The sequence below is a fragment of the Notamacropus eugenii genome, chromosome 5 (assembly GCF_028372415.1).
Source record: "Notamacropus eugenii isolate mMacEug1 chromosome 5, mMacEug1.pri_v2, whole genome shotgun sequence".
NCBI classification, from domain to species: domain Eukaryota; kingdom Metazoa; phylum Chordata; class Mammalia; order Diprotodontia; family Macropodidae; genus Notamacropus; species Notamacropus eugenii.
This window is the reverse complement of record NC_092876.1, coordinates 56,473,256-56,487,086: the sequence shown is the minus strand read 5'-3', so window position 1 is coordinate 56,487,086 and position 13,831 is coordinate 56,473,256. Positions and strand designations below refer to the sequence as shown.

Below are 13,831 nucleotides of genomic sequence, written 5' to 3'. Positions count from 1 at the left end.
AGTTCATTGATGTGAACTCTAGTTCTTCTTCCTTGGTTTCCTTATCAGACCCAGTCCTCGATGGATGTCCCCAACAACACCTCCACATCCATTCCTTGCCCTCAGATTTTTTTTGCCTATCTTAAGAGCTGCCTCTTCCTCCTCTCCCCTCTCCTCTGACATTCAAGGCAAACACCACTTAACCTTGAGAGTCCCAATCATACTAGGGTCCATGCTCTCTAACTCTGTTGCTATGGGAAGGGGGAGAAGGAAAGTGGGCAAAGAGAAAGGGGAAACAACCCCATTCTGAGCTATTACTGAGGTGAGACAACTGGGACTTTGCTAACAGGGTACCTGATTTATAGGATGCTAACAATACTCAAAGTACTTCAGTAGTATAGGAACAACAGATCTTAGCACCTAATTAATAAGAATAATAAATTAAAATAGTAAGCTACCAGATGATGGACATAGATGTCCCCCATCCCATCCTAATGCCCCCCCACCCTGACATATGTAATGGCCTCCTCAGAAGTGACTGGCCCAGCAGGCTGTATCCTAGGATCTTTGCTTCCTGTTCTCACCAGGGGGGTGGTCTCTCATCATACCTCCCATGCCAATAATGAGGGCATGCTTCTGGCCACTTATCAAGAGCACAAAGATTCCTAGTTATGGCTCTGTCCTTTGTGAATAGAAGGGAAGCAACTCCAGTTTGGGCTTAGTTCTTTGAATCTACATGGTCACCTTTACCTTTACCTTAGGGAGTTTCCTAAGTTGGGGGGCTATGTGTCTCCCTGCTGGGTAGAAGATTTCTAGTGATGGAATCTATGCCTTCCTTCCTCATACTGGGAGATCCTTGAGAACATGAGTTATGTATCCTGTGTTAGACTGAGAACTTCCTGAGGCAGGAACAGAATCTTCCCCCCCTAAGCTGGGGGTTTCCTGAGGGCAGAACCTGTATCTCTTCCCTACCCCCAGCTGGGAGTTCAGAGGACCAAGACTCCTCAGTCTCCCCCCATGCTGAGAACTGCCCCAGGGCACAGACAAAGTCTTTCCTCTTAGGTTGATGGCTCCCAGAAGGCAGGACTTGAGTCTCCTTTGGACTACCATCCTCCCCCACACATTCCCCACAAGCTCTCCCAAGTACCCTGGACAGTGGCAGCAAGAGCAGTTCATCAGGAGAAGGGTTTCAAGACTGATTACTCTTCTCATTCTAAAGAAGACCCTTCTTCCCCACCTCAGCAGGTCCCTTGCCTGGGTCTCACTTACCTGGGCATAGCGATTGTCACTCCTAAGGCTTTTGTCATTCAGCATCTCATCAATAGTTATTTTTTTCTTTCCTTTTTTCAGTCCTGCAAGAGAGAGGCCATAGAGTCAGCCTAGAGTATGGGGCTTCTTAATATGGACCAGTATTGTCCTGAGACTAAAGAAGGGATCTGAAGCCGGGACAAGATGAAGTAGGGAGATGAAGGAAATAGATGGAACTGAACTAATTGCAGGAAAGTGGCAGCAATAAATTTCTAATGAGAAGTGAAGGTGAAGAATCTATTTTTTGTTGTTCAGATTTATGATTTCACCGGTCTGGGGAATTCCCAGTGTGTAAACACCCTTCATTGATGCCAACCCTCATCTTAGAATTCAGAGTTAGAAGTAACACATCTTAGAAAGCATCTGGTCTATTTCTCTCATTCTATTTGTAAAATGTCTTCCTGATGTCTTTTGTCTTTATCATAGTTATTGTCCTCCCCCTATATAAAACTTTATTTTTAGAAAGAAAAAAGAAAAACAATCAAGGAAAAATCCAATATGTTGACCATATAGGATGACATATTTGCCATTTCTTACTACACCATAGCATTCAATTATATCCAGGCACTATTTTTTTAATCTTTTCCAGCAGATGGGTGGCCACAAAGTGGCTACCAGAAGGAATGCTATGATGAATATTTTGGAATCACATGGACGTTTGTTTTTATCTTGACATCATTGGGTCAAATGCCCAGTAGGGAGATCACTGACTCAAAAGGAATGAACAATATGATCACTTTCCTTTGTTAATTCAAAAATGAAATGAAGTAGGATTGGATCTCTTTATAGCTCAACTTACCAGTGATATATTACTGTGCCTGGCTTCCTACAGCCTCTCCAGCATTGATTGTTCCCATCATTTAGAATATTTTCCAATTCACATGGTACGAGGTGAAATCTAAAGAGTTGTTCTAATTTACACTATTCTTACTATTAGTGATTGGAGAACTTTTTTCATCTGTTCATTTATTGTTTTCAGTTCTTTTGAAAAATTTATATCCTTCGACTATTTATCTATTGAAGAATGATTTTTGGTACTGTATCAATTTTCTGTGTATTTTAGATATCAGAAATCCTTCTTTCCAGAAGTAGAAACTGAGGCCCAGAGAAGAAGAGTGACTTTATCAAGGTCACATAGCTAGCTGAGAAGTAGTACAAGTAAAATTCAGAAAAGGTCCTCTGTCATTACTCTTTCCAACCCAGCAAGCTGCCTATCCTTCTGTTAGGTGGGAGCCAGAGACAAACCTTCAGACTAGAGAGAGCAGAGAGGCAGGGCTGCGGATAGGAGAAAGTCACTTTTTGGAATACAAGCTCCTCCCTCTTTGAGGAGTACCCCACCCAAGGAAAACTTTCTAAATTAAACTCTCTTGGGCCAAAGTATCTTCTTCTGTAGGTATGAATGTTACCCCTAAATCCCTGTGGGAGAGCAGTAGTAGTAGTAGTAGTAGTAGTAGTAGTAATAGTGGTAGTAGTAGTAGTGGTAATAGTAGTGGTGGTGGTAGTAGTAGTAGTAATCATCATCATCTCATTCACATCTTTTTGATGTAGCACAGATTGAAATGATCCTGGTAAAAGTCACCAACATGTCATTGTTCTTTTATATTAAATATTCTGAACATCATTGAACAGATGGATAAAATAACTACTTTCTTCTAGTTGAGTAAAAGCATTGGGATGTGGGTCATCTCCAGTCTCACAGAAGATACACTCTGAACAACTCCAGGAACACACAGAATGATGGAAAGAATAGGAATTTCAGCTTGTTCCCACGTGGGTCTGATTTCTTATGCCAGATCTGAGTATTTTGATAATTTTTGTTCCACCTAGGTTCAAGACGATCCATATTTGATATAGTAACATCTATTTAAATCATCGTTCTTAAATATTTGTGAGTCAATGTGATTTCTGGGTGATTGTGGGCAGTGGGTCAATCTGTGATAAGTATCTGATTCCAATACATTTTACTGGCTGTACTCACAAAGATATTTTGATATCTGCACCAGTAGTCTGGCAATCTGTCATCTGTTAATATTATTCTTATTATAAGTACTGAGAGATAGTTTGTCATAGTGGAGAGCCAAACTCATATCTGGGTTCAAGACTTACCTCTGGCTACTTGCTGTATGAATCTGGACAAGTCATTTACTTTCTTAACGCTCTAGGCAACTTTCTAAGACTGAGTTTATATGGGTAAAATTCACTAGACCAATAAAATCCCAGTTCTAGTCCTTATTCCTAGTAATTTCTTTCTTTTCATCTTTTTTCATGGAATTAAGATAGAAAATGGTCCTAAAGCAAGCCACTATTTATTGTTATTACTTTGTATTTGAAAAACTGGATCCAAGAAGATGAATTCAACCTCATATGGTGTGATGACTTTTAAGTCTAAGGACCTGCCCAAGGTCATACAGTTAGTGTGAGTTTAAGGCCAAATTGGAGCTCAGTTATTCCTGACTCCAGACCAGGTACTTTAACCATGGTGCAACCTAGCTGCCTCTAATCACTGAAGGGAGAGACAAAAAGAACATTGTCATGGAATGTATTACAAACCACCTAACCAGCAGGAAGAAATAGATGAGAAGTGTATAAAAAGATCAAAAACCGGGCTCAGAGCTACAATATAGTAGTAATGGGGTACTTCAATTATACATCTGCTGAATCTCTCTCTTTACCAAAAGCAGAGCAACAAATCAAACTTTGGCTTGACTCAATAGCTTTATCCTTCAAGAGGTAGAGGAAGCACCAAGGGAGATTACTGTTAGAACCTGATTCTGACCAAAAAGATAGAATGAGTCATGGGGGCAAAATTATGGGGGAATGTTGGGGAAAAGGGACTACTTTATCTTAGAATTTGTCATAGAGACAGGGAGGAAAGCTGGACACAGTCTGAGGTGAACTCACAATTTGGGGATGGAAGATTTCAAACAGTTTAGAGAGAGGCTATATCCTAGAGGGAAATCCAGTCCAAACAGAATGGGAAACTGTCAAGAATTTGGAAGGAATTCTGAAGACTTATGGATAAGTACTTGAACTAATATTTCAGTGATAGAGGGAACAACTTGTTGAAAAAACTTCATCCATCAAGGCATGTTAGCACATTTGCTGTAACTTTGAGTCTTCGAGAGTTGCTTCAGGGTACTGAGAGGTTAATGACTTGTCCAGGATCACACAGTCAAAACATGTCAGAGGCAGGACTTGAACCCAGGTCTTCCTGTCTCTGAGGCTAGTTCTCTAATCACTAACTCCATCACACTATCTCATTTCTGAGGACATAAATTGGGACAACTTTCTTTCTTTCTTTCTTCCTTTCTTTCTTCCTCTTTCTTTCTTTCTTTCTTTCTTTCTTTCTTTCTTTCTTTCTTTCTTTCTTTCTTTCTCTTCCTTCTTTCCTTTCACAAGTGGGGTTAAATGACTTGTCCAGGGTGACACAGCTAGTAAGTGTCTGAGGCCAGATCTGAACTCAGGTCCTCCTGACTTCAGGGTTGGTGTTTTACACACTGTACCACCTAGATGCCCTTGAACAATTTCAGTGAGGAAGAAAACAAAGAGTTGACTACAAGAACTGCAGGTGATCCTGTAATAATCCACACAGATTTTTAAAAGACATAATGAAAAAACAAAAGCAAAGGCAGATAACAGGGCATGAATACAAAAGCATGATACAGTCTTATAGCATAATGATTATGGTGGGCAAAGGAACTAGGAATATGACCAAGAATAACCTACCCAGCAAAACTGAGTATAATGCTTCAGTATAAATGGCTATTCAATGAGATGGAGAACTTTCACGCATTCTTGATGAAAGGATCAGAGTATTGGGGTAGTTAGCAGTATAGAGAGAGAGAGAGGGCCTAGGAGTGAGTTGGACGGGAAGGGATGGTATCTAAAAATAAAACTAAGGGTAGAGAGAGGAATGTACTGGGAGAAAGAGAAGTAGAATGGGGTAAATTATCTCACATAAAAGAGGCAATAAAAAGCTTTTATAGTGGAAGGGAAAGGGGGGGGAGACAACAGGGAGTGAGTGAACCTTACTTTCACGAGACTTGGCTCAAAGAGGGAATACCACACACACACCATTGTATATAGAAATCTATCTTGCCCTACAGAAAAGTAGGAGGGGAAGGGGATAAGAGAAAGGAAGGGGTGATAGAAGAAAGGGCAGATTGGGGGAGGGGTAGTCAGCAGCTAAACACTTTTGAGGAGAAACAAGGTGAAAAGAGAGAGAATGGAATAAAAGAGGGGAGAATAAGATGGAGGGAAATACATTTCTCACGATTTTTCCCTTTTGTTCTAATTCTTCCTTCACAACGTGACCAATGTGAAAATATATTTAATGTGATTGTACATGTATAGCTTATATCAGATTACATGTTCTCTTGGGAAGGGGTGAGAGGGAGGAGAGAAAAAAATTTGGAACTCAAAATCTTATAAGAGTGAATGTTGAAAACTGTCTTTACATGTAATTGGAAAAATAAAATACTATTAAGTGGGAAAAATAAAACAAACAATATTGTCTTGTTAGTAAGCACCTAATAAATACTTTTTCATTTTGAAAAAAGAATAACATAATGAATGCTAAAACTCAAAATGCAGTGGGGCAGCTAGGGGGTATGGTGAAGAGAGAGCTGGGTCTGGATTCAGGAAGATCTGAGTTCAAATCCAACTTCAGACATAGCTGTGTGATCCTGGGCAAGTCACTTAGCTTCTTTTTGCCTCGATTTCCTACCTCCCAGGGTGGTTATGAGGATCAAATGAGATAATGTTTGTAAAGTGCTGGCACATAGTAAGTGCTATTATTATTATATGAATGCTATTGACAAAAGAGCCTTCTTAGTTAGATTGGGAGCAAAAAGAAGACCAAAATGAGAGACAGGATCATTGTTCATGACAGACAGGACAATCAAATGAATATAAGAGAGAGAGAAGGCAGAACTACTCAACTTTCTATTTTCTCTGCCAAGGAAAACTCTCTTCAGCTTAGGAAGTTTAAACAAAGATGGCTAACAGGGCGTTGAAATCCAGAACACAGGTGGAAATAGCAAGAGAGCATTTAGCTTCCCTCAGTGAGTTTAAGTTTCCAGGCCTACATGAGCCATGTATGTTCCAGGAGACTAAAGGAGATGTCAGAGTTGATTGATAAGCTGTTGCTTGTGATGTCTGAAAAACATTGGAAAACAGGAGAATTGTCTCAAAATTCCAGATACAAAAATGTCCCAGTTGTTTTTTTTTAAGGAAGAAGAGAGAGCCTTCAAACTTTAGGCAAGTGAGCTCAACTTAGATTTCTGGCAAAATTCTAGAGCCCACTATTAAAGAGATGGTTTGTGAATGCTAAGAAAGGATGTGGTGATCATGGAGAGCCAGCATGTCTTCAATAAAAACATGTAAGCCTCATTTTCTTTCCTTATTTCATAGGGTAACTAAACAAGTAGATCAAGGAAATGCCAGAGACATGGTATATGTGGATGTCAGTCAAGCATCTGCCAGTATTTCAAGCTTCCTTGAAGAAAAGATGGAAAGAGATGGCTTAGATAAGAGAGGGAATGAGAACTAGCTGAATGGCTGGACCCAGAAAGAAACCACTGATAGTTGACCTCAGCTCAAAGGAAGGTCTCCAGTGGAGTGCCATTCTTTGACCATGTGCTCCTTCAACATTTTTATTGATGACATAAATGAAGGCCCAGGTGGAATAATTATCAAATTTATAGATGACACCAACCTATGAGTGGCAACTAACATGTTACATGACAGAGTTGGGAATCAAAAAGTACTAGCCAGGCTAACAATCTGTCCTTAAATTTTTCTTACTTATCTGTGTGGAGGTTGTATCCCACAACCTGGGACTCAATAAATTTGGTTCAACTCAATAAGATTTATCCTATGGACTCTGTCCCCTCTTGAGTCTCCAGTCACATTTTGCAAATATATAAACTAAAGCACAGTTGCTCAACCTCACAAATCAAACTGGAGCCCAGCAAGAGAACCCAGCATCCCAGAGTTTCTATCTTCATTTCATCACTTTCCCCGCATTCATTGATGCTTCACTTTCCAACTTCATATTTGCTCTCTTCTCTCCTTTCCCTCCAGCTCTTTCTATTTTCTTCCTCCATACCTTTCTGCCTCCTTCCATCTTTCCCTTATCTTTATATAAGAGGAAGAACCTCAAAAAAAAGACTTTCTTCCACTTAAGAAATAATGTAACCCAGAAGACTTGAGTTCAGATCTTGCCTCAGATACTTTATTTTAGAAAGCCAAGTCACCTAACTCTCTAAGTCTCACTTTCCTCATCTGTAAAAGGAGGGACTCAGAGCTGATGGCCTTTAAGGTCTCATCAGACCTTAAAGCTATCTATGGGTACCATGATCCTAAGACCCTGGATTTGATATCTGGGTAAGATCATGGAAGTTCTGGGTTCTAATTCCCCAAAGGGTCATCAGTATGCCTCCTGGCCTCAAGCAAGTTAACCAGCTTCTCTGTTCCACAAATCGCTGCCCCTGGAAAGGGAGAATCATCATCCCTCATTCCAAAACAGGGATGTTTGGTGTATTAATTAAAGTTTGTTTCACATCCCAAGACATCCTTAGATGCAGGTGGTGTGTTTATGTTGGACCCAGTGATTAAGTGATGTTTATGAAATGCAAAGAGATCAAAAGATGAAAGGGACAAGATATGATTATGTTTAATAGCAACTCACCTTCAAATTGGGCAGCAGTCCCATGGCCCTCATCCTTCTTCTGCTGAAAGAGTTTGAAGCAAGCATCGGGACTGGCCAGGAGCAGCCTGAAACCCTGTCAGGGAGAGAAGACACTTCAGATTGAAAATCAGAAGGGCCTTTGAAATCTAGAATGTCGGAGTTGGGAGGAGCCTTATAAGAGAGAATGTCAGAGTTAGGAGGTGCTTTAGAACACAGAATATCAGAGTAGGGAAGGGTTTAGAACATAGAATGTCAGAGGTGGGAGGGGCTTTAGAACTCAGAATGCCAGAGTTGGGAAGGGTCTTAAAACACAGAAAGTCAGAGCTGAGAGAGTATTAAAACACTGAATATCAGAGCTGGGAGGGATTTTAGAATATAGGACACTAGAAGTGGAAGAATCTTTAAAGTTAATTTAGCCCAATCTCCTCAATTTACAGAAAAGATAACAGGTTCAGGGAGGAGGAGTGACTTGCCCAAGGTCATACAAGTAATAAGTAAGGTCCCTCAAAGAAATATCCTTTAAAAAAAACATTAACTCTGAGCTGCTTGGTCAACGGCAAGTCTTTCAGAAGAACCAGAACAGCCCTTCATTGCTGCAGAACTCAGAGAAACTCCTCCCCTAGAAACCTTTCATGATTGCCCTCCTGTTGTCACCTTCCCCTATTTGATGTGGTATCAGAGTGATGACTAGGCATTATTGTATAGAAAGCAAATCCAGTTGAAGGTGGGAGCAATGCAGAGGACAGTCCACCCTGGGTACATTTGCACCAGAAGATAGAGTGGATAGCATGGACAATGATCCCCAACTCTTAACCACTGGCTGGTAGAAAGTGAGGGGAAGGCAGGCCCAAGAAGGGTTAAGAGCACCTGTATAGCCAGAACTTGGTGAAGGACCAGGGGTAGTTTTGGCAATGTGGCATAGGTCTATATAGGACCTTGAGACAAAGGCAAGAAAATGTGCCTTATTGGTTTCAGCACCCTGGACAAAGTCCCATTGACTCTGCCTTTTTCCCTTTCTTCTGGAACACATAACTTGATGTTATTTTGTTTAACTATTTCTATCTATAGTTACCATAGTAGTCATCCAAGCTGAAGAAGGAAAGAAGAGGCTGGGAACACTGTACCTTCTGTCCAGGGGCAGGAACAAAGCTGAGGAACTCATCAACATGCCCCACACTTAACCAGTCAGAATAGAGCTCCACAGGGTCTTGCACTTTCTGGGCATACAGGAAGTTCCTGACGACCTTGGCCATCCGGCGGCCACCTGACCTAGCACCAAGAGAGGCAAATCATTGTCCTGCCAATCTAGAGATTTTATTCATGAAATTCACCTTAGGAATTAGTGCTTCCACAGACACATCTGCCAACATGTGATTATTGTCATGTTTGTCTTTTTCTCCCTAGAAACTCCATCCCTTTGAGCTGACACCCTCACTTGGACACTTTGCACTTTATGGATTCAATAGCTCATCCACATTCATTCTTCCCCTCCTTATCACTCTAATTTTCTTTCTCTTATCTCTCCCTTTCATCCTTTCATCTTTTGTCCTCCTATGTCTTTTCTCTGACTTATTCTCTTTTTCCTTTCCTCTATTTTTCTTTCCTTAACATTCAGAATTGGATAGGTGGTACAGTGGATAGACCACTGGGCCTGGAGTCAGGAAGCCAGCCTCAGATACTTACTAGCTGTGTGGCCCTAGACAAGTCATTTAACCTCTGTCTGCCTCAGTTTCCTCAACTATAAAATAAGAATAATGACACCTCCCAGAGTTGCTGTGATGATCAAAGGGGATAATTTGTAAAGCACTTAACATATAATAAGGTACTTAATAAATGTTTGCTCCCTTCCCCCTTCCTCAAAGTTCCTCTACTCTCTACTCCTCTCTTTATTCCCCAAAAGAAAATATTACAAAGGGTGAGAGAAAAAATGATTTGGAGGGAGAGCTAACTCTCAGAATATCTGGAAGCCCAAATAAAAAAGAGAAAAACATTTACCAGAGAAGATATGTGGATAGCCTCGCCTCAGAAAGGGGGTGTAACCAACAGGTCTCAGGTCACATGACCAAAACAAAATTAGGATGGATGTGTCACATCTGTTGGTCTTCTAACCATCAAACTAAAAAGCAGGATTTCTTCATGTGGGGTTTGGAATTGCCTCAGGTGAGGAAGTGATGGGAAGACCCTACCAGGGGAAGCAGTGTGGCAGAAGCCAAAAGAGAAGGACAATGAGGAGGGATGGAGGGGGATCAGCAGGAAAAGGAGTGAAGCCAAAGCTATTAGGATGTTTTATTCATTGAAATGAATTCATTTAACTGTAAATAATTGCTAAACAAGTTTGTGTGGCTGGACTAATGTTCTACGTTGTTTTCAATGAAACATTTAAAAACCTTTCATTACTAAAAATTAAGAGCAAATGGGAAGGAAAATTACTTAAAAATTAAGAGCAAATAGGAAGGAAGGAATTAGGTGCTGGACCTTGCTGACTGAGGAGAGAACAGGTAGTCTTTAAGAAATCATCCAGTTCAGTCCCCTGCCTTCAAGAAGTCCAAGTTTTATTATCTCCATTTCACAGATGAGCTTAGTGAGGTCAGAAAGTTTCAATGACTAGGAAGCAGAAACAATACCCCGGGTCTCCTGCTTCCTGGCTCAGGACTCTTCTCTCTGAAGCATAAGTGTGTCTAAGAGTCTTTGGCAATGAACTGTGTGGAAACCAAACAGATAATAAATCCCCCAAATACAGTTTTCCTCTGCAACCCATCACTAAAGGATGCCTTGTAGGCCAAGGGGTGGAGATGTCCCCAGGACAGTCTTTAGTTTTAGAAATGGTCACCCCACTCCTGTAGAGGCCTCCACCAGAGGGAGCACGTATTCAAAAAACCAACCATGGCAGAGACTATGGACTATAGAGATGGAAGATCCCAAAGAACATAGATTGTTAGAGGTGGAAGAGAACTTGGACTGTAGGATAATAGCGGTGGGAGCGACGTTAGAACAGATACTATCAGAGCTAGATAGATCTCTTATACTAACTCTTCCTCTCATCCCTGTAAAGGCCAGAGGGGAAAAGTAATTGAGCTAAAGCCATGAAAAGTTAGCATCATAGCCAGGAGTAGAACCCAGGTCAGGAGTCATGCCTGGTCTTTCTACTGCACCCTGCTTTCACAGACAACACAACACAGAATAACAGGCAAAGATATGATGGGTTTGGGGAGATGGATGGACAAGGAGACCCAGGGCAGAAAACAATGCTTGTGAGACCTCCGGAAACCCTGACTGGGAATGGCAAAGGAGACTAACTCCCATCCCAACTAATTTTTATTTATTAACTTGATTTGATATTATATTTATTTACATTTGTACTTACTACCTTCCCCATTAGAATATAAGTTAATTATGTGTAGGGATTCTTTCTGTTTCTAACACTGTGTCTGGCACAAGTAGGCAAACTCTTCTCCTTTTCACATAGTGGGTTTCCTTTCTCTGGGAGTGATAATGAGCTGTTTGGGGCTCAACCCAGCCCCCCTCATTCCCAGGGAGGAAGGTTGGAGGGCAACCCTAAAATCCAAGTTCTCACCCCTACATGCTTCCACAGGAATTATACCCTAAGCTTCTGTATAAGACTATAATTTCAATTCCGCCATCCCCACAAACTAACAATGTCCCCATATGACAAGTCCTGAAAGAGCCCAGTAGTCGCCAAGCAGTCTATCACATGTGTCAGGTTTATTTTAGGAACTGCCGCTGGATTTCAGAATCAAGTCACAATTCGAGTGTTTCCAATGTGAGTCACCAAAGAGGTGAGTGCTCTGCTCCTGACCTTTGTTAACGTGGTAGGAGCTCAGATTCGTGTACCCTACCTACATTCTGTGGATTTGGCCCAAAGCCAGAGAAAGGCTGCCACCCAATCCAGTTGCAGGGACTGGAGATTAAGGAACCCAATACGTGTTGATCTTCAGATTCTTGGATTCAGTGTCTTATTCTCTTTGACCTCAGAACGACCTGACCTCTCTGCCTCCAGATTTTAATGTTGGAGAGCAGGGTGGCATGCTGGGGCCCATCCCTAGCTTTGTTTGGAAACCTCTCTTACTTTACAGTAATATCTGCTCAGATAGCCTGTCCTTTGAAAAGGACTTCATTAGGGGTCCCACAGATCCCTCCCACTGCACACCCCATTCCATGGGTGCTCGGAGGTGGGTGGACATCCATTCACTGGAGCTCCCTGGGTTCCCATTGAGAACTTAAAGGGTGATGTGCAACCTGAGGGGTGGAGTGGAGGTCATTTAAACCCCCAAAGTCTTGTTTTCTGACAGATTAAAACCTTTAGGGGTCCTGTTCAATCAATTCTGTCATTCTGGCATCTTAACCAACCACTCAATCATCCTATGGTAAGCCAGCCTGGGGCTGGGAAAATTCTAGCAACATTTGCTGCTTGGTCACCCTCTTTTCACCTTCATGGAACCCCAGGAATCATAAAGCAAGAAAGAATCAGTGATTCTCTTCCTCTTCCTCTATCCAGGAGTACACAACAGATTTCCCACCCACCAAGTCAACAGGGTTGCTACTTCCATTATGCGCGCGCACGCACACACACACACACACACACACACACACACACACCATGTTCAAAATATCACTATCTTGGCTGATAACATACATAACACCTCCAGTGGGCTCCCTAAGGCTAGCTTAAGATGGATAACTTTATAAAATGCTAGAAATTCTACATTAGAATGTAAAATGTCAAAGCTAAAAGGAAATCTTCAAACAGAATATCTGAAGTAAAAAAAAGACCTTAGATCACAGAATGAGTGAACTTGGGAAGGACCTTCAAGAAAGAATTTCAGAGTTATTACTGACCTTAGAAATGGAATGTAGGAGTTGGGAGGGATTTAGAATATCAAATATCAGAATGTAGAGAGACTTCAGAACATAGCATACCAGAGCTAGGAGTAAACCTTAAAATATAGAATGTCAGAAGTGGGAAAGACCTCAGGACCTAGATTGTCAGAGCTGGAAGGAACTTTTAGAACACAAGATATCAAAGCTAGAACATAGAATGTCTGAGTTTTGAAGGACCTTAGACCTTGGAGACTGGGAGGGACCTTGGAACACAGAATATCAGAGCTGGGAGTAAACCTTGGAATATACAACATCTGTCAGAGGTAGGAAAACCTTTAGGACATAGAATCTCAGAGCTGCTCCTTCACTTTTAATTCTGAGCACCATGTTTTGAGAGGAAATCTGATGAGGAACATGGGGTAGGGGAACCAGGATACTGAGGATGCTAGGAATTATTTTATGTATGGGATAGTTGGAGGAATTGAGACATTTGGCCTACATAAGAGACATTTATGGTACACACATTTGAAGGGTAAGCATGTGAAAGACGTACCTTCTGATATCATCATGGATTTTGAGCTAGAAGAGCACTTCAGGGTCACTAAGTGACTTGTTCGAGATCACATGGATTTGAACCCAGATCTTTTGACTCCAAAGACCATACTCTCTCCACTGTATGACATTGCTATGACTTATGCTATATGACTCCAGAGAAATGATCCTGGACCAATAGGTAGATGTTTCAGGGAGACAAGGAGCTCTGATTGTAGGAAAATTCTGAAATTGAGCCAGAATCTACCAGTGGCATGGGCTGCCTTGAAAGAAATGTCCCCAGAGCCTAGTGGGGATGTTATTGGGGAATTCTTACTCTGAGAGGGAGGTTGGTCTAGGTAAGTCCTGATGTCTCAGGTGACTCAAAGATTCTGTGATGTTAAGATGTCAACTGGTCTAAGTTCTAGGATTTTATGATTCTGAGCTCCTGAGTTTCAAAATTCCATGATTATTAAATTCTCT

The 13,831-nt window shown here is 41.4% G+C and overlaps 1 protein-coding gene across 1 annotated transcript in view; it reads right to left on the bottom strand.

Moving 5' to 3' along the window:
- The window catches only part of LOC140504274 (protein-arginine deiminase type-1-like), a 58,613-nt gene that overhangs the window by 5,352 nt on the left and 39,430 nt on the right, over window positions 1-13,831 (bottom strand). The window contains exons 12-14 of the mRNA XM_072609047.1: window positions 9,103-9,247; window positions 7,979-8,072; window positions 1,249-1,331 (exon numbers count right to left, since the gene is read on the bottom strand). Coding sequence (XP_072465148.1) covers window positions 1,249-1,331; window positions 7,979-8,072; window positions 9,103-9,247 — 322 coding nt within the window. The remainder of the gene's footprint in view (window positions 1-1,248; window positions 1,332-7,978; window positions 8,073-9,102; window positions 9,248-13,831) is intronic.